This window comes from Plecotus auritus, assembly GCF_963455305.1.
Source record: "Plecotus auritus genome assembly, chromosome: 1".
NCBI lineage: Eukaryota > Metazoa > Chordata > Mammalia > Chiroptera > Vespertilionidae > Plecotus > Plecotus auritus.
This window is the reverse complement of record NC_137770.1, coordinates 236917667-236943083: the sequence shown is the minus strand read 5'-3', so window position 1 is coordinate 236943083 and position 25417 is coordinate 236917667. Positions and strand designations below refer to the sequence as shown.

Below are 25417 nucleotides of genomic sequence, written 5' to 3'. Positions count from 1 at the left end.
CTCTTGATCAAATCTACCTGATGGTTTTAAATGTTTCATCTCACGGGTTTTAGCCTTTTACCTTAACCTTTTTTATATTAACGAAACGTGTAACCTTTTAGCTCATTGGCTAGACCTTCCATCTTCCGTTAAAAATCCATTTCTGCTTTAGAACTTTTAACCTTTATTTTTATTGGGATTTTTAACAAAACTTCTATTCACCTTTTACTTTATGAATTGCTTTTCAAAGGTTGTCAAAACACTAAGTCATAGTGGCTGGAAGAGATAATTGTCCTCCCCAAATAAGGGAGGTCAGAGGTCATGCAAACTTCCTTCCCTGCTCTCAAGTGCCCATGGCTACTTATGGATTATTTTTCCTGAATGCTTTACCCCAGTGGTTAACGCTATTGAAGGCCATGTATTTCATGAGGTAGACTGTACACTCGTTTCTCAAAATGAAGGTGGAATTTTCTTTAATATCTGAGCTTTAAATATGATACAAGGAATTGCTTATTTTTAAACATATGAATTATTAACACTTTTCAATGAACTACACAGTTACTATAATTGGGTCTAAATAATATGTAAAGACACCATATGGAGAGTGGATGTCCATCAGGTATGGATGGGTTGCAGGAAGAAATCTTTGAATATGGGACCAGGAGTTAATTCAACCAACTCAGTGAAATTGTTGGGAAGTTCCATTACAGACTTATCGAGAACTGGCAGTCTATTTTATTCGCAAACTTGTTTTGGTCTCAACAGTACTATTACACAGAATTCTGGAACAAATTAGTGCCCTGTGGAGATATGAGGTGACAAGTCGTATATTTAATTTATTTTCAAGGAGAAAAAAAAGATTTTGCATATTTTATAATGAGCTTTACTAAGCAGGTCTCTTGTTACCTTATTTATACAACCAGAGTGAATGCCTTTACCTTAGCAAGTGGAATTCACCATGAATAATGGCTCAGAACAAATGGTGCTGAGAATTTTTTAAATTTAGCAAACAGGGGCATAAATAATTGCCATTCTTCTCAAATGTTCTAGCTTTAAAGTTTGACATGTGGGACATACACTCTCAAGGTCTGCCCTAACGTGGTCCAGGGGACTTCCTGTTCTTCTAAATGTACCTTTGCAATTCTCTGGGAAGTGAAGCAGTTTAACAGCCTGGGCACACTGTGCAGAGAGCAGTTGTTAATAGCGTAGTGAAGTCAGACTGCCTGAACTTGAATCTCAGCTCTACCAAATAGTAACTGTGTGACCTTGGACAAGTTGTTTCATCTCTCTGTGACTCAGTTTCCTGTAAAACTGTAACAATATGTACTTCATAGAGTCATTACAAAAAGATTAGATGAAATACTATATGCAAAGTACTTAGAACAGTCCTAGGCATATATTAAATGTTCCATAAATATTAGGTATTCTTCTTTCATAGACAAGACACTTTTATTTCAACTACCTTCAAGACATGTGATCAATTGTTTTTACAAATGTAATATATTTTCACCTGAAAAGCTTCCTATTTTTTGGTAAACTCTGTTGTATGTTTAAGTGACTGGCGTTCTAATTAGATACAACTTCATGCTCGATGGACTAGTAGATTTGTGTCTGGAAAGGCATTGAAGATGCAGGTGAACTTTGGACCGCTGGCAGGCCTTTGGAGATACTGCAAGCTTTTAAAGAAGAGGAGTGAAGCTACTTGCTTTGACTGGGCAAAGGGAAGGAGCTAAGGCACTGAAAAATCTGGCTGGGCATAGAGGTGGGTGAAGAAAAGAAAAACTGTCCACAAAACTCCTATGGTCTGGTCCCATCTGCCTGCATTCTTCATGGGTAGTAGTAAATATTTGCTAAAAGGGTGAATAAGTAGAATCCTAAGTTCTAGATTCCAATATAGTTCAAGGCTCAAAAGATATGAGCAATCTCTGTTCCCCCCATATCACCTGATAGTTCACATTTCCTTACATATAACAAAAACAGCTACTGAATTTGATATGCCAAGATTGCCTCAGTTTTTTTATAATTTTACTTGGGAAGTTGAAATCTTACAGGTGGGGAAAACTGGGTTCTTAGGATAGAAGGGGATCTTGGATATCACTTAACTATTTATGTATGTTTAACAATAAGTGCAGGTACTTTCAGTGGCTTAGCTAAGGTCACCTAGTTAGTCAATGGCAGAGTCAGTAATAAAATCAAGACATCTCAATACCAACTCTTAGAAAAAAAGATTATTGGAGCAGAAAGAAAACTGAGGATACTTTGTTCCTCATTTTGTAGATATTATAAAAATGTTGTCCCCCGTTTCACAGAGAAACAACCTGAGGTCCAGACAAGTAAGCCACTTGAGTAACACACCTTGGTCTTGCTATAGTCTAGCCATAAACTCACGACTCTTGACTTAGTCCAGTGACCTCAACCCAATTATTTCCAGACCACAATGATCATACATACCAATTAGCCCTTTCATTAAAAAACCATTGATACACATTCATTTCAGAATATTAGATTATCATGTTTCAGATCTGAGTATTGAAACCAATCTAGTTTATTTCTTTCTTCCCACCACAAATCCCTATTCCCTAGCTGAATTGAAGCACAATGTATGGAATTGGCTTTTGAATATAGAGCATTTGAATATAGAGTTCATGGCACTGTTGCTATGGTAAGGCAGGTTCATATACATAAACAGTAGTTTCTGTTCAACAAGCCCTTTACAAATCACTCTGAAAATTCTTACAAATATCATCCTAGATATTCAGTGTTATAGTTATTTGAAAAATTAAAAGAAAAATCTTTATGTCCATCAAACCCATCTAAGTGCCTCAAGTGCCTTAAACACAGTGGCTGATCAATAAATGTTTGTTGACTTAGAATTTTTTAACTGTAGCTCATTCATTCATTGCTTCAATAGCTGTTTATCGGCTGCCCAGTATAGTCAAAGTAAGTGCAAAATTCTTACACCGTAAGCAGGAGTAGCCCAGGAAATGGCAATTTTATGATCTTTAAAAATGCTTAGTAAGCTCAGAGTATCCGTGCTAAAGCTTCCACTGTATGTGAAGTTGAAAAAGTAATGATCTAGGTAAAGGCATCAATATACAGCGTCCACGTGACTTGTTTTACAGCAGGCAGACTCTATCCCTTGCAAATAAGAAGCTTCTGTTGAATCTAGCTGTGCTGACATCCAGAACACCAAAGGAGCGGTGCGTGGTAAATCACCTAGCTAAGCAACCGAGAAAGTGAAGAGCCTGACACAATACAAATTGCAGGAGGTTCTGTCGATGAGACAAGGCATCTTCCTGGCGGAAATGGTGAGACATTGTGATTGATGGAGCCATCATTGTTACTGCTCATAGTGAGATAAACCTGTTGCTTTCAGATCAGCAACTTAAGTAAATGGATTCACAGGAGAGTGAAGATGGCCATAGTATGAATTTTCCTGCCATTGGAGATGCCATTCTTCCTTTTTCCCTTCAGTAGGAGTGCTGCAAGATTCAATTTGCATGCATGATAGTAATTTTTTAAATGGCAAGTCATTATTCTTGAAAATATTTCATTTCCTTTATTTATGCCTGGTACTTTTAGATTTATGCATTCAATTAGCGTGCATAATCAAGGAATTTTTAAGAGTACAACAGTAATTTTTCTCCAAATCCCTTTGGGTTTTGTAACAAGAATCCTTTGTGAAGAATTGTGCTTAAGTGAATGTTCTTTAATGCCAAAATGTTATTTTTCAAGTGAAAAATTAATTTTTAATGTGGAACTGTATCTAATTTGTATCATGTAATAACTTTCATTGGAGATCATGAAAAATAAAGATTTCCATTTGTGCTAGGTACTTTGATATTATTGCCTATCAATATGTTGGCGGACACTTAAATACATAGTAAGCATGATTTTTCTTTAAAAAGTCCATGGTTTTTAATAATCTAGAAATACAAGAGTTAATAAAATAATATTCCAAATTCTTTATTATCGCTGACACTGGAACCATTACAATCTGGCAGTGGTCTCCATGACCAATCTGTACCTGTCTGTGGGCCCGTTAGTAATGGAGATGGGGGAAGGGAGTTGTCTCACATGGCGTGTCTAAATTCCTATAATAATGGGCCACACTGTGTTTTCTCAGAATTGAATTCTAATTAACTTCTCTTAAAAGGCCATCTTAAATGAAAATTTCTATTTTGACAATCCATGTATGAAATCACTTTCAACCCACTGAAATGGCTAACACCAAGTGTATTGAAATCTAGAAGAGAATCTAATTTTTGTAGGAAATAACTAATATTTAGGTGCTGTAAACTTTCAAAATGCCTATGATAGCAATGACTCCATTGTATTGCTATAGCCACCAGGCGAGGTGATGTCACTCAGTCATTCACCCGTTCACTCATGTAAGCTGGGAGTGCTTATCCAGTTCTGCTACTTGTCAGCCACTGTTCCCCAACCTGGGGATACAGCAGTGAACAAAACAGACAAAACCCTCTGCTCCCCTGGCGGTGACATTCCAGTGGGGAAAGGGACAATAAACCATAACAAAAAGAGGTTAAATAGTATATACCATTAGGTGCTCTTGAGTGCTAAAAGCATAAAGCAGGGAACGGGGAAGGGGAATGTTTAAGGGGTTGCAGTTTAAGGGAGGGTGGTATTTGAATAAAAGCAAAGGTGGTGAGATGTTGAATGGATATTTGAGAGAAGAGAGTTCCAGGCAGAAGGAACAGTAAGTTCAAAGGCCCCAGGAGCAGCAATATGATGGCCATGTTGGGGGAACGAAGGGTAAGGAGGCCAGTGTAACTGGAACTTAGTGAGTCCACAGGGAGAATAGTGAAGGATGAGTCAGAGAGGGAACAGGACACCAGTGAGCTCAACGTGTAGGTCCTATGTAGCTTGTGGCCTCTGCCCTGATGGGACAAAGATAGAGCAGAGCGGTGACATGATCTGGCAGGATCACTCAGTTTGTGCTGAGAATCGATCATAATAGGTAAGCCGGGAGGACAGTCAGAATCAGGGTGATGAATTTAGAGACTATTGAGTTATTTTGGCAGGAGATGATAGTGAATTGTTTTCAGTGGACAGCAGTAAAAAAAAAAAGTTATTGAAAAGGAAATGATGAACCTCCACGTACCTTAGTTTCTGCATTTATTAAAAAGGGAGAATCATTTCTAGGGTTGTTGGAAGGTGAAGGGTAATGCATGACAGGGTCTGACACATGTCAGATGCCTGATAAATGGTGCTGATATCAGCCCAGATTCAATTTGTCTGGATGGCCTCGTTTTCATTTTCCCCCTTTCCTTCAGCTGCTCGAATTGTCTTACCTTGTGCTTCCACAATAGTATTTTTTAACTCTCTGTCCTCACACACTTTATTTTGACATGGCCCACCTGCTACAGTAGTCCAGAACATTCTTTGGGGGCAGGTACCACATCTCATTACTTTTACATTACCAGCACCTAACATATAGCTGGCCACGCAGTAGACTGGTTGAGTGACAAATCTGAGCTAGGCATCCTGATGGGCGATTGAAGGACAAACAGAAAGGTCCAGTGGCCTTCATTCATCTCTAAGACATATGCATTATCATTTTGCACTCCTGTTTCCTTTCCAATTAAAAGAATATCTAGAGTGGTATTCATTTTTCTCAGATGGGGGGAGGGTGGTCATAGTAGGGTTACCTAAAAATAGAAAAACAGCAGAAAGGACCCTAGGCGAGGCTCCAAAGAAATCTAGTTTCTAACCCAGATCTGCCACTTAATGGATGTGTGGCCCCCAGCAAGGCATTTAATATCTCTAAGCCCCAGATTTCACATCTGTAAATTGAGGATAATTACATTTGTCCTAATTTTGAGACTTGGGAGAATCAAATGACACCGATAATGCATGGCAGAGCTTGGAGGCATGGGACCAGGCTGTCATAGTCAGAAAGTGCTGGGCAAAGGGGTCCATGGGGGGGAAAAAGGGGATATCTATAATAATTTCAACAATAAAGATAAATTAAAAAAATAACAACAACAACAAAAGTACTGTGCCATAGTACTAGGCACCAATGATACCACTTGTGTTAAACTAAAGACCAAGCTCGTGGATAATTGCTAATTTGTAAGTAGTTTACTTTTAGGATATAGTGAAACTCATGTGCCCTTGCATGCTGTATATTAATTTTTCTACATCATGATTAAAAATGTAGTCATGCCGTGAAAGATGAACCAAACTGAAGATTGCAAGCATAAGTAGTCAGCAAGGGATTAGGATACAAGATCAACACCCAAAGAGAATTGACCTCACCAAATGGCCATGTAGGTCAATGCCTGGTTCACTCCCCCTCACAGGAAGAACAATGAACAATTACCCATGAGCAAACACCACAGAGAAAGTTCTAGAACATGGGGTTGAGGCTGAAGCTCAGCCTGCCCCACAGAGACCAAGAAAGAGTGTATACAAAGGGTAAGAGAGACAGCTACATGATTACCACTTTGCCCCTCCCCAAGGCCAAAGCAGCACCAAGTGGAAAAAGAAAAAGAAAAAGTGATTGCAAGTATAATTCTGACCGAGAGCACATTAACAAGTCCTCACTCGTACTCACCTCCCTGTGGAAAGAACTGTGAGTAAATCTCTTTGAAGGTTTCTTCGTTAACAACACCGCTGGGGCATTCCTGGAAAAAGTGGTAGAGAAGCAATATGAACAAAGTGTTCATAAAATTAATTTTTTTGTGCATTTTTAAAAAACAGAGCTGTCTACCATGGAAAACTGCACCAGGAAAGCTAACCATCCAGCCATTATTACAAAGAGAATAAAAGCACACTATAAAGCTTTCTTGTCTCAGTTCTCACAGGAAGACAAAAAGAATTGTAGATGTAAAAAATGTTTGCATATAAAACTACACTGCTGCTTATAAGAACACACGTTTGTTATCAAAGAAGCAAGAGGAAATGACATTGCTTTTCATAAATCAAGCATATTGCAAGGTGCCTATGATATGGGCTTTGCTAGATCCTGGTGCTGTGTTCTCTGGAGATTTGCTGACCCAGAAAATCTTTAGTTCAATGAGAAAATGGGCGTTCCATTTGGGTCAAAGGTGGCCTGGCCTAAGAAGTTTCTACCAGGAGTCATTACTAATGTCTGTTAACAGTTTGTAACAGTTTGACCTTGAATGAGGCAGGACCACAGAATTTTTTTAATTTCTGGAGGGGAGGGTCTGAAAAGAAACAGGCCTGAAGTTAATACATTTCCACCTTTGTCCCATGGGTAGAATTATCTATGACTCATGGATATTGATCTTGGGAACTCCACTGATGTTGGACTATTGCCTGGTGGGAACCTGGGCTCCCTTGGGTCAGTTGTCACAGGACCTCCAAACTACCTGGCATTCCCCCGGATTCACTGGCGAAAACTCAGGGGTGTGTTAACGTCCTTGAAGTTAGGGTTGAATATTCTGTGTACTTTAACTTTGACACTCTTCCGGGGCTCTTCAATAATCATCTGCTGTGGTTTTCAAAGCTTCTTTACCTTGAAAATCATTGTCCACTCACTATAAAGTTAATTTATTAATTTGATCTTTCTTTAGTCAAATAAGCCAGTTATTTATAACTAGTGTGCTTCACAGGAAAAATTTTCTGTTTTCTCATTCATTTGTTTGAAAGGTTGGAACTCTGATCCATAAACAGAATTTTAAATAATTTTAATATAAACTTGTTGTTAGAGAGCTTGTCAGTATATTTTTCTCCCATTTAATTTTTATAATAAACCTATGACTTGGGTATCTCCATTCACACAGGCAGAACTGGAGGCTTTGTGGTAAAGCACCATTATTAGCTAGCCCCTGGGAGAGCTGGTGTGTGAGTTTGGGACATTCCAGGTCACCACAAGTTTTGGATTAGATGAACCCTGTGGAAATAATGACCCCCAAGGCCCAAAAATAAATAAATAATTTAATTTAAAAATGAGCAAAAAGGCAAGCAAGCAAATTGTGAAGATTAATTTTATGTGCCAACTTAAAAATGGTACAAATGGACTATTCTCTACCTTTTATCATGGAGTGGTTCATCCACAAAAGTGGTATCTCCACCTCTTCATCAAGAATAAATTTGGCCAGGCCATGTATACAGCTAAGTGTACATGATAGACAATGTGACTGCATTAGGTAGGTTATCTCTTGCTGCTGTAACAAATAGGCCCTTCAATATGTAAAAAATTAAACAGAATATAGTCTATTTCTTGCTCATCTAACAGAGTTGGGTGGGTGTACAGATTAAGTGATGGTTCTTCTCCTGAGAGTCATTAAGGGAGAGAGGCTAATGAAAGCTTGGCTATGTTCAACACATGCCTTCTAGTCTCTATGATTGTCTTATCCAGAAAGAGAAAAAGACCTTGAGACGTGTGCATGGAAGGTGTTTATGGGCCAGGTCTCAAAGTGGCACATATCATTTCTACTCTCATTTTATGTTAGAAATCATTGAATATGTCCACCCCAAACAACAAAAGAAGTCTCATGTGTCCAAGACAAAGATAGAACACAGACTTGGTAAACTGTTCGCAATGTCTGTCTTAGAGGCTTATCTGAAATATACTTCAAATGTCTGAAATAGATCTCCCACTGATGCTTCAGGATCACCTTCATGAAATCATTTAGCAGTATGAAGTCTTCTCCCCTGGTGTCATGTTATAATTATGACATTTTCAAGCTAACATGTCCAATAAGACTTCAACATCTCAGGATATATTTTTTCATCAGGACTACTTCACTCTCACAGGAAGGACCCAAGAAGCAGTAGAGCTGCCAAATTTCGGGAAAGTGAGAAATCCTCACTCATCTATACTTTGAGAAGATACTATCACTTTCTATAAGCTCCCATGATTTGTATATTATATGTTCTAATGACATTTTGTCTGATTATTAATAAACTAGAGGCCCGGTGCACAGATTCGTGCACCAGTGGGGACCCTTGGCCCAGTCTTCAGGGATATGGATGAAACTGGCTCTCTGTCATCCCCTGAGGGGTCCCGGATTGTGAGAGGGCGCCGGCCAGGCCGAGGGACCTCACTGGTGCACTGTCGGGGCTGGTTGGGGGGAGGCTCAGGAGAGCTCCAGCCCGTCTCACCCAGTCCTGATCGGCCGGACTCCAGCAGCAAGCTAACCTACTGGTCAGAGCGTCTGCCCCCTAGTGGTCAGTGCACGTCATAGCTACTGGTCAAATAGTCAAACAGTTGGAGGGACAATTAGCTTTTATATATATAGATGATTGTTCTGTGAAAAATATGCTGTCTACAAAAAAAAATTAAGTAAAAATTGCCCATAATTTTGCTACTGTAAGATATTTTGGTCACATATATAAGTGTATATTAATATGCTTTATGAATAAAATTTGGAAAATACAAGAATATGGTATTGTATCTTATTAACTTTTAACTTTACAAAATATCCTGAACATTTCCATATCATGATTTTTAATGGCTGCATAATAATGTACCCACTGAATTTACCATACTGTTGGATATTAAGGGGATTGCAGCATTTTTGACTACATAGGAATAATGATGTCATTAATATTCTAGTGCAGGGGTCCTCAAACTACGGCCCGCGGGCCACATGCGGCCCGCCGAGGACATTTATCTGGCCTGCCGGGTGCTGCTGCCTGTCCTGCTTAGCAGCCGACTCGTCCTGGGCCTGCAGTGCGCATAGGAATTTGTTCATAGTTTTTTTTTTTAAACTATAGTCCGGCCCTCCAACGGTCTGAGGGACAGTGAACTGGCCCCCTGTTTAAAAAGTTTGAGGACCCCTGTCTAGTGCATACATCTGTGACTGCACCTGTGGTACATTCTTTCTGACTCATCCCAGTAGGAGAATCCTAATACCAGAGGGTTTAAGCTCTTCCTATGCACAGTCACATTGATTCCTGCAAAGACTGTACCAATATGTGCTACCTCCACTGGTTTATGAGAAATTTTTACATCTAGAGGAGCTGCTGACCAGAATCCCATGGGGATTTGTCATGCACCAAATCCCATGAGTAAACAGCAATAATTTTCTTCCCTCATGAATCTAATTGTCATTCTGAAAATTGCCAGAGGATATCAAGGCATTTGTACAGATCTCTCCAAGAGATAAAGTGATGTTTTCATGAAGACAAGGCTGCTTTGGGAGCAGTCTGTAGAGCCATATTATCACAATAACAACTGTTAACTGAGCCCATATTCCATGCCTGCTTATAGACATCATGTCTTTGGTCATTTTCTACTGACCTCAAAAGGCAGGACTTATTTAGAAATGAAATAAAAATGAAGCTCAGATTAAAATTAAGTAAAATGTGGGGTGACAGTTTTTCACAGAGCCATCCACTTATTCTTTCAACAAATAATTATTCAGTGACTTCTATGTATTAAACACTGTTCTACTCATTCTTCTGCCTTCGTTAATTGCAATGTTATCCAGTGTCTGGATTATTATCTGTTTTCCATTGAAACTGAAAAGGTGACCTCCTGGGAAACCATCAGTGGAAATACTTCCTTTGGAAAGACACAATGTTTGCTCCCAGAGCCAAATAGCCAAATGAAACAATTTCAATTAAAACTGGGGATATTGATTAAAATATATGAGTGGACAAATAATATATATATATATATATATATATATATATATATATTAAATTGTAGTTTGAAAATTTGTGGAAAATGGTTTTAATTTTTTTGAGAAATTGTTGTCTTTACTCCAGCAAGGACCTCTGTACCTTCCTCCCTACTACATACACTTTAATTATGAATGGCTAGACACTAAAGTGCTGTGGAAAAAGTGACACTTTTTAGGTCAGGTTAAAATGAACTACTCCATCAAATGGTAGAGTGTCTTGGGGCTTTGCCTGCTGGTACATTAATCCATTATGACCAGAGAGTGATTTTTTTTTATTGCTTCTTAAACACATCACCATGATATGATCAGGATGCAATAAATGTGGAATGAGATTTTCTTGGCCCATAGCTGCCACTCATCTGTCAGTTGGTGAAGAGACGTTTGCCTTCTGGGGCCTTACAGAGGTGTTCCCTAATGATCCTTTTTAGTCCCTTCAGGTAGTGTCGTGACATCAAGTGAAGGTCAAGATCAGTTGTAAATGTACAAAGGATACTTTGGTATTTATTACTGACTAGAGGTTCGGTGCATGAAATTCGTGCATGGGGGTGTGTGTCCCTCAGCCGAGCCTGCACCCTCTCCAATCTGGGATCCCTCAAGGGATGTCCGACTGCCCGTTTAGGCCCGATCCTACCAGGATATCCTACCAGGCAGTCGGACATCCCTCTCACAATCCAGGACTGCTGGCTCCCAACTGCTCGCTTGCCTGCCTTCCTGATTGCCCCTAACCGCTTCTGCCTGCCAGCCTGATCACCCCCTAACCACTCCCCTGTCAGCCTGATTGATGCCTAATTGCTCCCCTACCAGCCTGATTGCCTCTAACTGCCCTCCCTTGCAGGCCTGGTCACCCTTAACTGCCCTCCCCTACAGGCCTGGTCACCCCTAACTGCCCTCCCCTGCAGGTCTGGTCCCACCCAACTGCTCTCCCCTGCAGGCCTGGGTCCCCCCCAACTGCCCTTCCTTGCAGGCCCAGTCGCCCCCAACTTCCCTCCTCTGCCACCCTGGTCACCCCCAACTGCCCTCCCCTGCTGGCCTGATTGCCCACAACTGCCCTCCCTTGCAGGCTTGGTCCCCCACAACTGCCCTCCCCTGCTGGCCATCCTGTGGTGGCCATTTTGTGTCCCCTTGGGGGCAGCCATCTTTGACCACATGGGGGCAGCCATCTTGTGTGTTGGAGTGACAGTCAATTTGCATATTACTCTTTTATTAGCTAGGATGTCAGTACTAATAAAGTAGTGATTTTTATAATAGTAACATGATGATGATAATAATGATGATGATGACAAGCAGATACATAGGAGTACTTTCTATGTTGCAAGCATTGTGTTAAATGCTTTTACATGGATTATGTCATGTGAATAAAGAGATGTTAGCCTTACCTCCACTTTACAGATGCGCAAATTGCCTTAGAGAGAAACTGCCCACATTCTTATAATGAGAAAATGGCAGAGTGCTGTCTATTGATCACAAAATCAAGGAACATGAGTGTTTAAGCAGCTTTAGAGATAACTCTATTCAATGGCTTCATTTTCAAAGTGAAGAGATTGAGGTTGAGGTTAGAAGAATTGTCCATTAGCCACATGGTGGGTTGCTGAGCCTTATCTTATGTCTGGGTTTCCTGGGGTTAGGCTGATGCATGGGTACCACAAATGCCTTCATGTCCATGCAATAGCTGGTATGTTCTGCTAAGCAGCATTTACAATAATGCAGTGGAATGCTTATGCTCCTGGGCTCTGGAGTTAAGGAGAAGAATTGGCTTGAACCCCTGCTCTACCACTTAAAAGCTGTGTAGCTTCAGACTAATTATTTAATATAAGAATCTAAGTCTCGTTGTTTTCCCCTATAACAGGGAGATAACTATTGACATCAGAGGAATGTTATAAAAATTAATTAAGATAATGCATGTTATGTTATCTTAACCCTCTTCTTTGCACATCATATTGCTCATTAACTATTAGCTATTCGAGCCATAGTAATAACCAAGAATTTGGTAAGCAGAACTCCTTTATACAGAGTTATTGTAACACCAATGTGGCTGTACCAGGGTTAACTGGTATTCAGCAAAGCAGTTGAACCCAGTAGGGTGCAGGTCTGATATAATGCAATGAGCCTGTAGAGCAGATATGAGTTATGCCTCCTACTCTAGAATTGTAAATTGAATTAACTCTATCGAATATCATCAGAGCTTACCCTCAAAGGCACGGGAATACTGCAATTGTAAATGGCATCTGAGAAGGATAAAGGCAATCACTGGAAATAAATGTCAGTAGAAACCCAGGAGTCTTTTATCCATTAATTTAAAGGAGAGTTTTCCCTAATAATGGTTAGATGAGTACATTCAAAATGCAGTAGTCCATATAAAGTGTTTTAAAGAGAGATCCATGTATCCATAGAAAATTGCTAAAGAAATTATTGTTTTGAGGTCTACCATGAATGCTTATCCTTCCACTACATAAGAAATATTTTGAGCATTAGGACTGGGATTTGAACCTGAGTTTGACTAAAAAGTCTTTACCATATGGCTTACTAAGTTCCCTCCAGAAAGGCAAATGTAACTATAGAAAAGAAAAAATACACTGATGGAGAACTATTATCCCAGTATTTCTCAACCTCATTAAATTCACCAAAAAAATTTTACTATTACAGCGGAACCTCGATCCTCGAACTTAATTCATTTCAGAAGACTGCTCGAGAAGTGATTTGTTAAAAAAGAAATCTTTTTTTCCCATTAGAAATAATATAAATTGAATTAATCCATTCCAGACCCACACATGATTCCCTGCTTTAACCTTTCTTATATACAGTACATAAATAAATACTTTTTAAATTTATCGAATCCCCTACTAGTCTTAATCGAATCACTTTCAGGATTCATTCCAGGGCTATCTTTTAGGAGGTCAGTATGCAGCATCTTCACTTTTTCACAGATCCCTGCCTCTGAATTGCTGTCACTGGCTCACTGCTTTCTTTGTTTATCCAAATCCACAACAATTTTTCTACCTCTTCAATTGCCTATGATAATTGTTTCTTTTAGACCTGACCAACATTAGCACTCTTGATGGCCTCTTTATGTCTTAAAATAGTGAAAGGGTTATCAGGTCAAACACTGAAGTTTTGTTCCACAATCGAGACATTGTTTCTATGAAAATTTGTTTGAGAACAGAATCTTTCGAGATGGGAGATGTTTGAGAACCGAGGTTTGACTGTCATTTATTCAACAAATATTCTTAGACCGACAAGTATGATACCCACCCATTTGGAGTTACAGTCTATGGGGGAGACAAACTTTATTTACACATTCACACAAATAAATGATCATAAGAAAGTCCAGCAGGGCAAAATAGCATGGGAAATCTAACTACTTTCATCAAGTAATTCAAATGTCACAGGTGAGGAGATATGGAGGGAAGAATCTCAACTCCTCAGGTTATTTGCTTTCCTAAGGAAGGTGCAGAGCAAGGTCAAAGCCAGCTCTAACACCTTATCACATATTCCTTTACTTCCGTTTTATTACCAATTCTGGGAAAAGAATACTTTGTCCCTCCCTCAGGCATTTGCTTCTCAGCAAACTACAATTTCAGGAGTAGCCCTGAGTCTCTGACACTTGGCTGTAAGTGGAAGGATTGTTTATTCTGTTTAATTAAATTCTGTTTGTTGCAAATACTTGAGAAGTCTCTGCCCTTTCTTGCATTAGAGCGATTCTTCAGAGGTTTTTCTCTAACTGGGTCACAAAAGCTGCCACAGAAGACAGATGTGCGTGACTCAGTGCTTCCCGGCTCTGTCGCGGGCAGCATTGCTCAAAAAGACACCCTGAGCCTGGGCTACGGAGGAGACTTCAAAGGGGTCTCTGGAGCTCAGAGGATGCACCTGTGTAAGCGATGCCTCAGCCTCCAGCGTGCCGAGTGTTTTATTACAACATCGAGACACAAGGGGGCAGCAGTGCCCTCCGTGAGAGCCAGAAACTGGCTTTCCAGTTCACACCTGCGCAGTTCTTTCCCTAAGCTTTGTGCAAGTCCGACCAGATTTCCTTCCGGAAATCTATTTTCCTTTATGAAAGGTGACCGTGAGCTCCTGCTCCCAAGTTAGGTATATAGAAAAGTTAACCATTTCAGGGAAAGGAACCCAGATATTATTCTATCTTCCATCCTAGAAATTATAGTTGGAGTAAATCAGCCTAAAACTATAACCTCTCTTTTATGGCAGTTGGTAATTTTGGTAATTTTAGTTACCCAAAATCTGTAGGTTGTATGTGTAAGGAAACAAGTAAATGAGCAAGACGACAACAATAACTGCAAAGTTTGAACCTAAGAGTCTTATAAATTTCTTCTTAAGTTCATGTGGGCTCTGGAGTCAAACTTCTTGGGTTTGCTTGGTTATATTGCTGGGGAAAGATGTAAATCTTTAAAACAGGAATAATAATCTCAGAGTTATTATGAGGTTTGAATAAAGACATCCCATATGCAATGTTTACTGCAATACCTGGCACTAACTATGATGAGGGTTGCTTCTCTAATAGTGGGGGCATCATTTTGAACCTGTTTAGTTTATTGTCATTTGTCATTTAAAGGAGGATATTATATTTTCCCTTGTTAAATGTTATCTGCTTATTTAACCTTAAAGGGCTTTTTTAATCCTAAACCAACTTACTCCATACACAAGAATAAACTCAAAATGGATAAAAGACTTAAATGTAAGTCATAAAACCATACAAATCTTAGAAGAAACCATAGGCAGCAAAATATATTGCTCTCTCATAGCAATATATTTGTGAACACATCTCCTGGGGCAAGGGAAACTAAGGAGAAAATAAACAAATGGGACTAAGTCAAAATAAAAAGCTTCTGCACAGTAAAAAAACAAAAACAAAAACAACCATCAATAAAATGAAAAGGGAGCCCACTGTATGAGAGAACATATTTGGCAATGATACATCTGATAAAGGGTTAATATCCAAAATATATAAGCAACTCATACAACTTAACAAAAGGAAGACAAACAATCTAATTTTAAAAAGGGCGATGGACCTAAATAGACATTTCTCCAAAGTGGACATACAAATGGCCAAGAGACCTATGGAAAAACATGCTCAAACTCACTGATCATCTGAGAGATGCAAATTAAAACAACAATGAGATATCATATCACACCTGTCAGAATGGCTATCATCAACAAATCAACAAATGACAAGTGCTGGCGAGGCTGTGGAGAAAAGGGAACGTTAGTACACTGCTGGTGAGAATGCAGACTGGTGCAGCCACTGTGAAAAAACAGTATGGATTTCCTCAAAAAATTAAATATGGAACTCCCATTTGACCCAGTGATCCCACTTCTAGGAATATATCCTAAGAAATCCGAAATGCCAAGCAGAAAGAATATATGCACCCCTATGTTCATAGAAGCACAATTTACAATAGCTAAGATCTGAAACAGCCCAAGTACATGAGTGGATAAAAAAACTGTGGTACATTTCCACCATGGAATACTATGCTGCAATAATAATAATAAAAAAAAGGGTAGCTTACCCTTTGAGACAGCATGGAGGGAGCTGGAGAGTATTATGCTAAGTATAATAGGCCAGTCAGAGAAAGACAACTAAAAACAGAACAAAACAAACAAAAAAACCCACAAAGAAATAAGTGTAGACTTCTGTTTCTCTTGGTGCATTTAGTGCTCCAGGAGATAACAGATGGATGAGGGAGAGTTCATATTTTTCTTAGTTATTGTTCCAAAATCTCACCCCAGGCCCAAGAAATTATATATTAGTTTATTTTATGAACTATATTTTCCCAAGCAAAGGCTTTGAACTTTAGAAAGTTATTTCAAAGACCAGCGGGAACCTGAGATGATGCAAAAAAATACATATATAACAAAACAAATTAACCTGGATGAACATTTGAAATTTCAATTTCACACTTCTTCTTATTTATTCAAATCAATTCTATTCAACAAATCTCTATTAAACCCCTGGTATAAGCCAGGCAGATGTAAATGAATAAGATGGACAATTCAAATTGACAGTATTTCTGCAGGTTTCCCCCTTTCCACTGGGGATATATAGCCTTAGAAAGAGAGATGTTTGGTAGAGAGGAAACACCATTGGATGACTTTTAACATTTGCTTCTCAACTGTAAGGCAGGGTTAGCAAACATCCCTCATCAAAAGAGGATTAGAATGGGGGAAGAGGTAGATGAATGAGTAAGGCTAGTCTCAGTTCACGAAGTTGGAGACTTCGGTAGGACCAACTCTTAGCTTTGTAAGTGCATATGGCTTCCTCTGCAGGTTAACCACTAACAGTTTCTTTCTTTGCTTTTTCTGATACTGTGCTTCTTTAACCACTGCTGCCAGTCTTAGGGATGGCTTTCTGATCCACGTGCTTCTCAAACAGCTATGTAATGCACTTAGGAAGCTACATTAGTGTCCCGGATGGAGGAGCAACCCTGTCCAAAACCAGTGATAAGGGATGATCTCTGCTGGTAGATCTGACAATGAACTCAGATCATTGAAAGTACATTTGATAACATATACAATTCTCAAGATACCTTGGTTGTAAATTGAGTGAGACAATTTCAGAGCACAATGAAGGTAATATATTTTATTTATTTAATGTGACTTTTGGATTAGTTTGGTAAAAATGCCAAGACTTTGGCTGGTCTTTCAAAGACTATCATCAATAAAGGATAGCATGTAATTAGTGATTTTAAATTTTTCATTATAGTCTTCTATATTTTCCATCTTTCTATAATAAACATAAATTAGTTTTGTGATTAGAAACAAATACAAAATTTATTATAGAAAGAATAAAATCATCACCACCATCAACAAACTTACCTTGGTCATTTTCCATCATGTTCCCTTATGAAAATTGCAAAAATAAAAATGACTATCTCTTGCTCATTTAAAACATGCACTGTGGGTTTCTGATATGTCTGGTCACTGGCAGTTTCTTATAAGTGTTTCTGTCAGCCTGGTGGTATAGTAGTTGGGTTGCAAGGAGAGGTACTGTGTGGTGAAGAGGGACAATGTTTGGACTGGAAGTCACAGGACCTAGATTAGAGTTCTTTATCTTTCCTTGTCTATTTTGAATTGCCTTGGACCACTCCTTTATAATTGTAGCATCTGTTGTCTCAGTTGAGGTGGGCCTAATAATACATCCCTATCTACCAAACAGGGTCTCTGAAAAGAAGTATGAAATATTTTGCAAGCTGTAAGATGCTATTGCCATTGAATTACTTTAAAGGACAATTATTCACAGTGATTTATCCTGCTCAGTGACTTAAGGTAAGGGGCCTTGTTTTAGAGATTTGTGTATTGTGCAATTGGCAAAGAGGCCCTTTTGAAATGTTAACATATAGATAGGCAGTTAGACACATATAACTGGAAATAGTCAAATTGTAATAGCTATCCTCCCCCATGTTTTACATTCGGAAAGGCAGTTTTCATGTTTCATAATAAGAAATGGCATTTACACCTATAAATTCCCTTTCAAATGCTTACATCTCCAAACTGATTTGCTGCCAGCAATTTATTTTTTAGACAGTTTTATTCTGATGACAATGGTTTAGTTGAGCACTTTGGAGTTGCTGTCTGAGAATGATATAGATGAGTATTAAACACTGTATTGTACTTCTGATGCTTTTTAAAGATTTTGTTTTCTGCCTGCAATTCAATTTTTCATTTTAGAAATTTTTTTCCTGCTCTTCTCATATTGATTTCATTTTGTAACACCATTAAAGAAGTGTTCAATGGGAAGCCTTTTTGAAATGAAAGAACGTAAGTATATATTTATACATGTATGCATTTTTTTTTCCAATGCACTTACTTTTAGTGTAAGGCTATTATATAATGATTAATTTGCAACTCAAATTCTAATTTTGGCTGAATCAATAGGCACATTTTATTGATTTTTGAGCATTTAGGTCATTAGTAGTTCCATGAATGTTAGCCATAATTCACCTTTAAGTTTACAATGTTAAAATTATTTAAAATTATTTACATTTATTTTCCATATAATATTTATAATAGAAATTCTCACTTGGGATGTTCTTTTTTCTTTTAAAAGCGACTTTAAGATAATTGTCTGGGTGTGCAATTACATTTTTGCACTGAAGAAGGTTTTAATGTCTGGCTATATCTTAAAATGGGTTACTTTGGTAAAAATATACCTTCCCTCTTTATTTATAGAAATTTTACTACATATTTCCTTCCACCACAGTATTTTATTCTTTCCTAAACACTCTTCATCTGGTATTGTGCTAGCTAATTTTATATATATATATATATATATATATATATATATATGCACACACTAGAGGCCCAGTGCACGAATTCGTGCACAAGTGGGTTCCCTTGGCCTGCCCGGTGATCAAGGCCTATGGGGCTTGGGGGGGTGCTGTTGGACATCTCCTGAGGGGTCCCAGATTGGAGAGGGTGCAGGCTGGGCTGAGGAACACCCCCCACCCCATGCATGAATTTCATGCACCGGGCCTCTAGTCTATATATATAAAAAGCTAATATGCAAAGTGTCCTCTCAGGAGTTCCACCGGGAGACCAGGAGTTCAATTGCTCACTATGATGTGCACTGACCACCAGGAGGTGGCACGGAACATAGGAAGGCCCAGCCGGCAGCTGGCAGCCTGGGAAGGAAGGCCCCAGCTGGCAGCTGGAAACTGGGGAAGGAAGGCCCCAGCTGATTGTCGGTCAGGCCTAGGGTCCCTAGCCATGCACACATTTTGTGCACTGGGCCTCTAGTAAACTATAAGAGACAAGGAAAGGAATGTACATATAAATACATAAAAATTTAATCCAAATGACTTTGCAAATGTTATGTTAAAAAAATAAAACCCTGTCCCTAACCCAGGGGTGGGCAAACTTTTTGACTCGAGGGCCACAATGGGTTCTTAAACTGGACCGGAGGGCCAGAACAAAAGCATGGATGAAGTGTTTGTGTGAACTAATATAAATTCAAAGTAAAGGAGTGGAGGGGAGAGCAAGAGAACCGGATAGAATAGCCGGATCCGGCCCGCGGGCCGTAGTTTGCCCAAGGCTGCCCTAACCGGTTTGGCTCGGTGGATAGAGCATTGGCCTACAGACTCAAGGGTCCCAGGTTCGATTCCAGTCAAGGGCATGTACCTTGGTTGCAGGCACATCCTCAGTAGGGGGTGTGCAGGAGGCAGCTGATTGATGTTTCTCTCTCATCAATGTTTCTAACTCTCTGTCCCTCTCCCTTCCTCTCTGTAAAAAATCAATAAAATATATTTAAAAAAAATAAAACCCTGAAGTACATTGGAGAAAATATTTATAAATATTGTCCAGACCATGCCATGATTGCTATTTTTCTATGTAAGGAGGAACACCTTGGTTCCCATTCAAAAACCAGTCTTTCCATTGAAAATTTAGCCCTCCTGTCATTGTGGTGTGCAGTGAAAGAGACAGAGAACACATAGGGCTTAAGTCCTCTAAGGGAAACTCAACTCCAAGAAAACAGACAGAGGAAGCAGTCCCCGCATGGTCCCAGTGAGGAGGCTGAAGGAGAGCAGAGCCTCCAGAATAGCATATTTATAGTCTCTGCTCACAGAGAACTTTGAATAAATGCCTAAGCAAAGTCAATGAATCATCCACAAATAGTTATAAGGCTCTGATTAAGGTTAAGAAAGGAATAGTCTAGTGTATTTACAAGAAGAGGAGGAAGAAATACCCAGAAGATAGTTCAGTAAGTAGTTGGTGAATTCAGAGCAAACAAAAATGGATAAACATACTTTTAGGGCATGCATTAAAGCCTTCTTCCATATTTCCACAGTGTGCATTTAATCATTCTTTAAAATAATCCATTCATGTGGAGAAGGTGGGGCAGGGGATGGGGATGAGGGGGGGCAAGCAAAGAGGGGGGAATGGGAGACATCTGGAGTAGTGCAACAATAAAAAATACAAATAAATAAAATGAGCATACAGCAAAATAATAAAAATAAACAATAAAATCATTCATTTTCATGTTAAATTCCCAAATTAAACAAGTAAATATAACTTCTACATGTGTTCTTATGGTTCTTTATCTACAGTAGGTAGACAGATCCTGTCCGTCTATTACAATTGGTCACATATGATTCTAGATATTTCTCAGAAGGTTTTTAAAAATGGAATTGCATTCAAGTCGGTAGACTTTGAGTAAAGCAGACTGCCTTCCATAATATGAGAGAGGTTCATCCAATCAATTAAATGTATTTAGAAAAAGACTGATTGCCCTTGAGAAAAATGGTATTCTGCTAGCAAACTACCTTTGGACTTGAACTTTGGCTCTTTACTGAATCTCCACCCTGCAGCCTACCATGCAAATTTTGGACTTGCCTCCACAGTTATGTAAACCAATTCCTTGAAATAAATGTGTCTCTTTCTCTCTAACTAATATAACTAATAAGGAGAGAGGGAGAGAGGGAGAGAGGGAGGGAGAGAGGGAGGAGAGAGAGAGAGAGAGAGAGAGAGAGAGAGAGAGAGAGAGAGAGAGAGAGGAGATTAAAAATTACTAAATTAACACAAAGGAATCATAAAAAGAGAGTTCCTTTTATCTCTTGTGAAATGGGCATCAATAATTACTCATAATGTGGCTATGAAAATTAAGTGGGTACAGATCTGCCAAATATGATTAAACCCCTTAGCACTAAATAATGGAGCAGTTCTTAAAATTATTTTTTCATTACTATTAGTAACTATGTTCTAGTTTCCATTCTATTTTTTTTAAATGTACTCATTTCCTATTATTACTCTCAGTAATACAGTCCTTCTCTGAGTCATAGCCATAATATTCTTGACAGAGTGACTCAAGATGCATGCCTAATTCCTCAAACTTGAGAGAAGCTTTTGATGCAGAGCAAACAAGAAACACGGAAATCAGTAAGAAATAAAAACACCAAAGTTTTAGGGCCCCAAATAAAAAATGGGTTTAAGCAAATATATATGAATGCATAAAACAGATACAGTGAATAGTAATACATGGAAATAATGTATGTTGCATTATAGGTTGTTTTCCCAAATATCAAACTTTTCAATAAATAGCTATTTTAATAACATCTGTGTTCAAAGAATCCAGTGCCCTGTGAAATGAAAATTCTGAAATAAGCAACCGTTCTATATTTTCTATTTCTCTTGAGAACGTCATGAGCTAACCCCCATTGCTCTAATGTAGAGGATATGAGGGCAGGCCCTCCCACCCCAGCCAGCTAGCTCTGTTGTATAATGATTTTCCCCTTGGCCAACCCTTACAATGAATATAAAAACTCAATTTTAGTGCTACAAGCTAAAAAGGACTCCAGTGTCACTGCAGTTTTCTTTTTCCACAGAGCTTAGAATATATCTAAGGGGATATTTTCTGGTTTTGTCTGCATTTGTATTCTGCTCATTTAATGGATGAGGTAATAGGATTTTTCTATCTGCTATAGAAGCTGTTACAAAAGTACAAAAGATGCAAGGTTAGACAATTTATTTAAAAAAAAAAAAACACACACACACACAAAGGGAAAACAAAATGGTCTATTGGTTTTGCACCCTAAGGACTTCCAACGTAATAATCAAGCATGCCTCGGAAGTTCAAATTGTGCCTTCAGAGAAATGCACTGGTGTGCCCTGGAGTTGACTGTGGCAGAGTCTCCCGTGGCAGAGTTGAACGATTTCTAGGATGGCCCCCAAATTTCCTGCCTCCTTGAGCACACACCTGCATGAATTTGATGGACTGTACTCTGTAGACAGTGCCTGGGAAGGCACATGGGCATTCCTTAATTATTGTCAGCTGAACCCAGTGGTGTAGGCAAAGCCACGCCCTGGGAACACGACTTGCCCAAAGGGCAAGGGTGTTGTCAGCTTGACCTTCATTTCAGCCCAGGTGTTGGGTAGTGGGTTTTTGATATGTAAATCCAGTCAAGCACCAGGAATGCTCGAGCCTACTCAAGAATGCAAATAACCTCCTTTGTCTTGACTTTTGGTGATACTTCCTGGTATTTGGGGGTATAAAATAAACATGCTGTATTGGATCTGGGTCCCTGTCTCTCCATCAGAAGAGGACCCTCACGGTGGTCCCACCCGGTCCCAGCTTTTTCCTTCTATCTCTGTGTCTTGTCTCTTTCCTTTATTTCTCAATCCCCAGCCGCCCCTACTCAGGAACTGGACCCGCTCTCTAGCCAAGCTGGACGCAGAAAGAGAGAAATACCTGCAGTACTCTGTGATGCGGTAATGTTACATGGCATGGTTGACCAGTTAACTGTAAAATGGGAAGATTATATGGGTGGGCCTGGCCTGGTCACAGAAACTCTTTAAAAGTAGAGGGCTTTCTTGGCCGAATGAAGAAGAATAAGCCAGTAATGAGAAGCAGGGAAAGTTTGAATCATAATTTCTGGCTAAACAATGGAGGGGGCTAGATGGCAAGGAAGGGATGTCCTCTTCTAGTAGCAAGAGCAGCCCCTGCCTGTCAGGCAGCAAGGAGAGAGGAAACTCAGTAAAATAGCCATGAACACCTGACATCTGCCAACAGCAAGATGAGCTTGGAAGTCATTTCCCACAGAACCCCCAGAAAATTACTCAGCCTGGCTGATACCTGGATTTTGGCTTTGTGAGTCCCTCAGTGGAGAACCCAGACATGTGTTTGACTTCTAAGTCACACAACTGTCCCTAAATAACTGTATGTTGCTTTTAGCCCTTAAATCTATGATGATTTGCTATGCAGTGATAGAAAAACTAATACACATGGCTTGGATCTTCCAAAAGAGTTTTTATTCCTTCTTTTATACACATTAATTCATTTGTGCACATATTCATTTTGAATGCATTCACTGAATGTCTACTATGTACCAGGCTTTAGGCTTTATCAGGAGTTTTTAACTTATAGGGTAATTTCATGACCCAAATCCTGAAGACACTATGTCATTAGGATCCTAGAATGTAAATTGTCTTCTCTCTCTGAATATTATCAAACACAGATAATGCAGACAATCTGCAAGTTGGGAGACTTTAAAACAATTCAAAATGTAGTTTTGTGGCTCATTTAGAAAGCTTGGTGGGCCTGATAAAAAGCTGTAGGTATCTCCCATACTTGAAAATGAAGGCAGTAGATGACAGCATTTCGGCCTAATTGTTTTGGCTGTCTCACAGGCTTATTGAACTACCCCAGTGGTCGGCAAACTCATTAGTCAACAGAGCCAAATATCAATGGTACAACAATTGAAATTTCTTTTGAGAGCCAAATTTTTTAAATTTAAACTTCTTCTAACACCACTTCTTCAAAATAGACTCGCTCAGGCCGTGGTATTTTGTGGAAGAGCCACACTCAAGGGGCCAAAGAGCCGCATGTAGCTCGCGAGCCGCAGTTTGCCGACCACGGAACTACCCTCTTAGTTTTCCAGATAACAATGACTCATGCCTGGAAATGTCAAATACAGTGTCCCAGGAAAATTTCGTCCATTTTCCTTCTCAGAGGTGGGGAAACAAACAGGAACCTGCCCAGGGGTTTGCTGTCAGATCATTCTCCCCAGGTGTGTGTGTGTGTGCTGATGTCCACCTGATCAGTTATGCAAATCACATGCCTTTGGGAAAATGAAATCCATGATATCCTCTGAATTTTGCTTATTAGACTGAGAGGCAGCAAATGAACACACATAACTCAACATAATGTTATTCTTTAGCAAGAGAAAAAATTTATGGCCCAAAGCCAGACATTTTATGGCACCTACAGGTAGGTGATGGGACAAGATAGGAACTGATTCCTGCACAGATACATTAATCAGCCTTTACCCATCTCTTCAGGGAAACCTGGAAGGCCTCCTCTCTCTTTCCTTCTCTTTCTCCCTGTCCCCCTCTTCCCTTTCTCTCTTTTACATTCTTTCTTTCCTCTCTCCCTCCCTCCTTCCCTTTGTTAGTGGTACCAATAGTCCCATTCTGAGCCTTCATTTCTTCTCATTTTCACATTCTCTCTCTTACCCATCTGACTTTAGTCTCTTATGTAATAACTAGAATCCTGGTGCATGAAATTCATGCTCGGGCAGGGTCCCTAGGCCTGGCCATTGATCAGGGCCGATCTGGGCCTTCCAACTGCCAGCTGGGGCCTCCCTTACCCAGCCAGTGGCTGCCAGATGGAACCTTCCTTCATTCCACGCCACACCCTGGTGGTCAGTGCATGTCATAGCAAGCAATCCAACTCACGGTCTCCCGGGTGAACTCCCAAGGGGACACTTTGCATATTAAACTTTTATATATATATATCCTTCCTGTCTAATAAAAGAGTAATATGCAAATTGACCATACCTCTGCTACACCCACAAGCCACGCCCACCAGCCAATCAGGAGCAAGTATGCAAATTAACTCAACCAAGATGGCTGTGGCCATGGAGTGAACAGGAGGCTTGGGTTTCCCTGGCAAAGGAGGAAGCCAAGTTTCCTGCACATCCTGGCTGGCCCTGGACTCCACTCAAGGCTACAAAGTTTCAATTACAGAAGATAAATAAATCCCAACAAAAATGGCTGCGGCCACAGAGCGAGCAGGAGGCTTGGGTTTCCCTGGCAATGGAGGAAGCCATGTTTCTGGCCTGCCCTGGCCTCAAGGCTACAAAGTTTCAATTATAGAAGATAAATAAATCCCCAATACCAGGGCCTCCACTTGGGTTGCCGGGGTGCGTGGCTGGCCTGCAAACCACCACAGGCCCCTTGCCGAGGCCATCCCATGCCCCAAGGGAACCTCCAGCCTGATCCGGGACACCCTTCAGGGCAAACCAGCTGGCCCCCACCCATGTACCAGGACTCTATCCTATCTAATAAAAGAGTAATATGCAAATTGACCATCACTCCAA

The 25417-nt window shown here is 39.7% G+C and overlaps 1 protein-coding gene across 8 annotated transcripts in view; it reads right to left on the bottom strand.

Moving 5' to 3' along the window:
* The window catches only part of KCNIP4 (potassium voltage-gated channel interacting protein 4), a 995976-nt gene that overhangs the window by 32235 nt on the left and 938324 nt on the right, over positions 1 to 25417 (bottom strand). For all 8 annotated transcript variants that reach the window (XM_080640384.1, XM_080640391.1, XM_080640388.1 and 5 more), the window contains one exon: positions 6557 to 6626. In XM_080640384.1, the coding sequence (XP_080496510.1) occupies positions 6557 to 6626 (70 nt within the window). The remainder of the gene's footprint in view (positions 1 to 6556; positions 6627 to 25417) is intronic.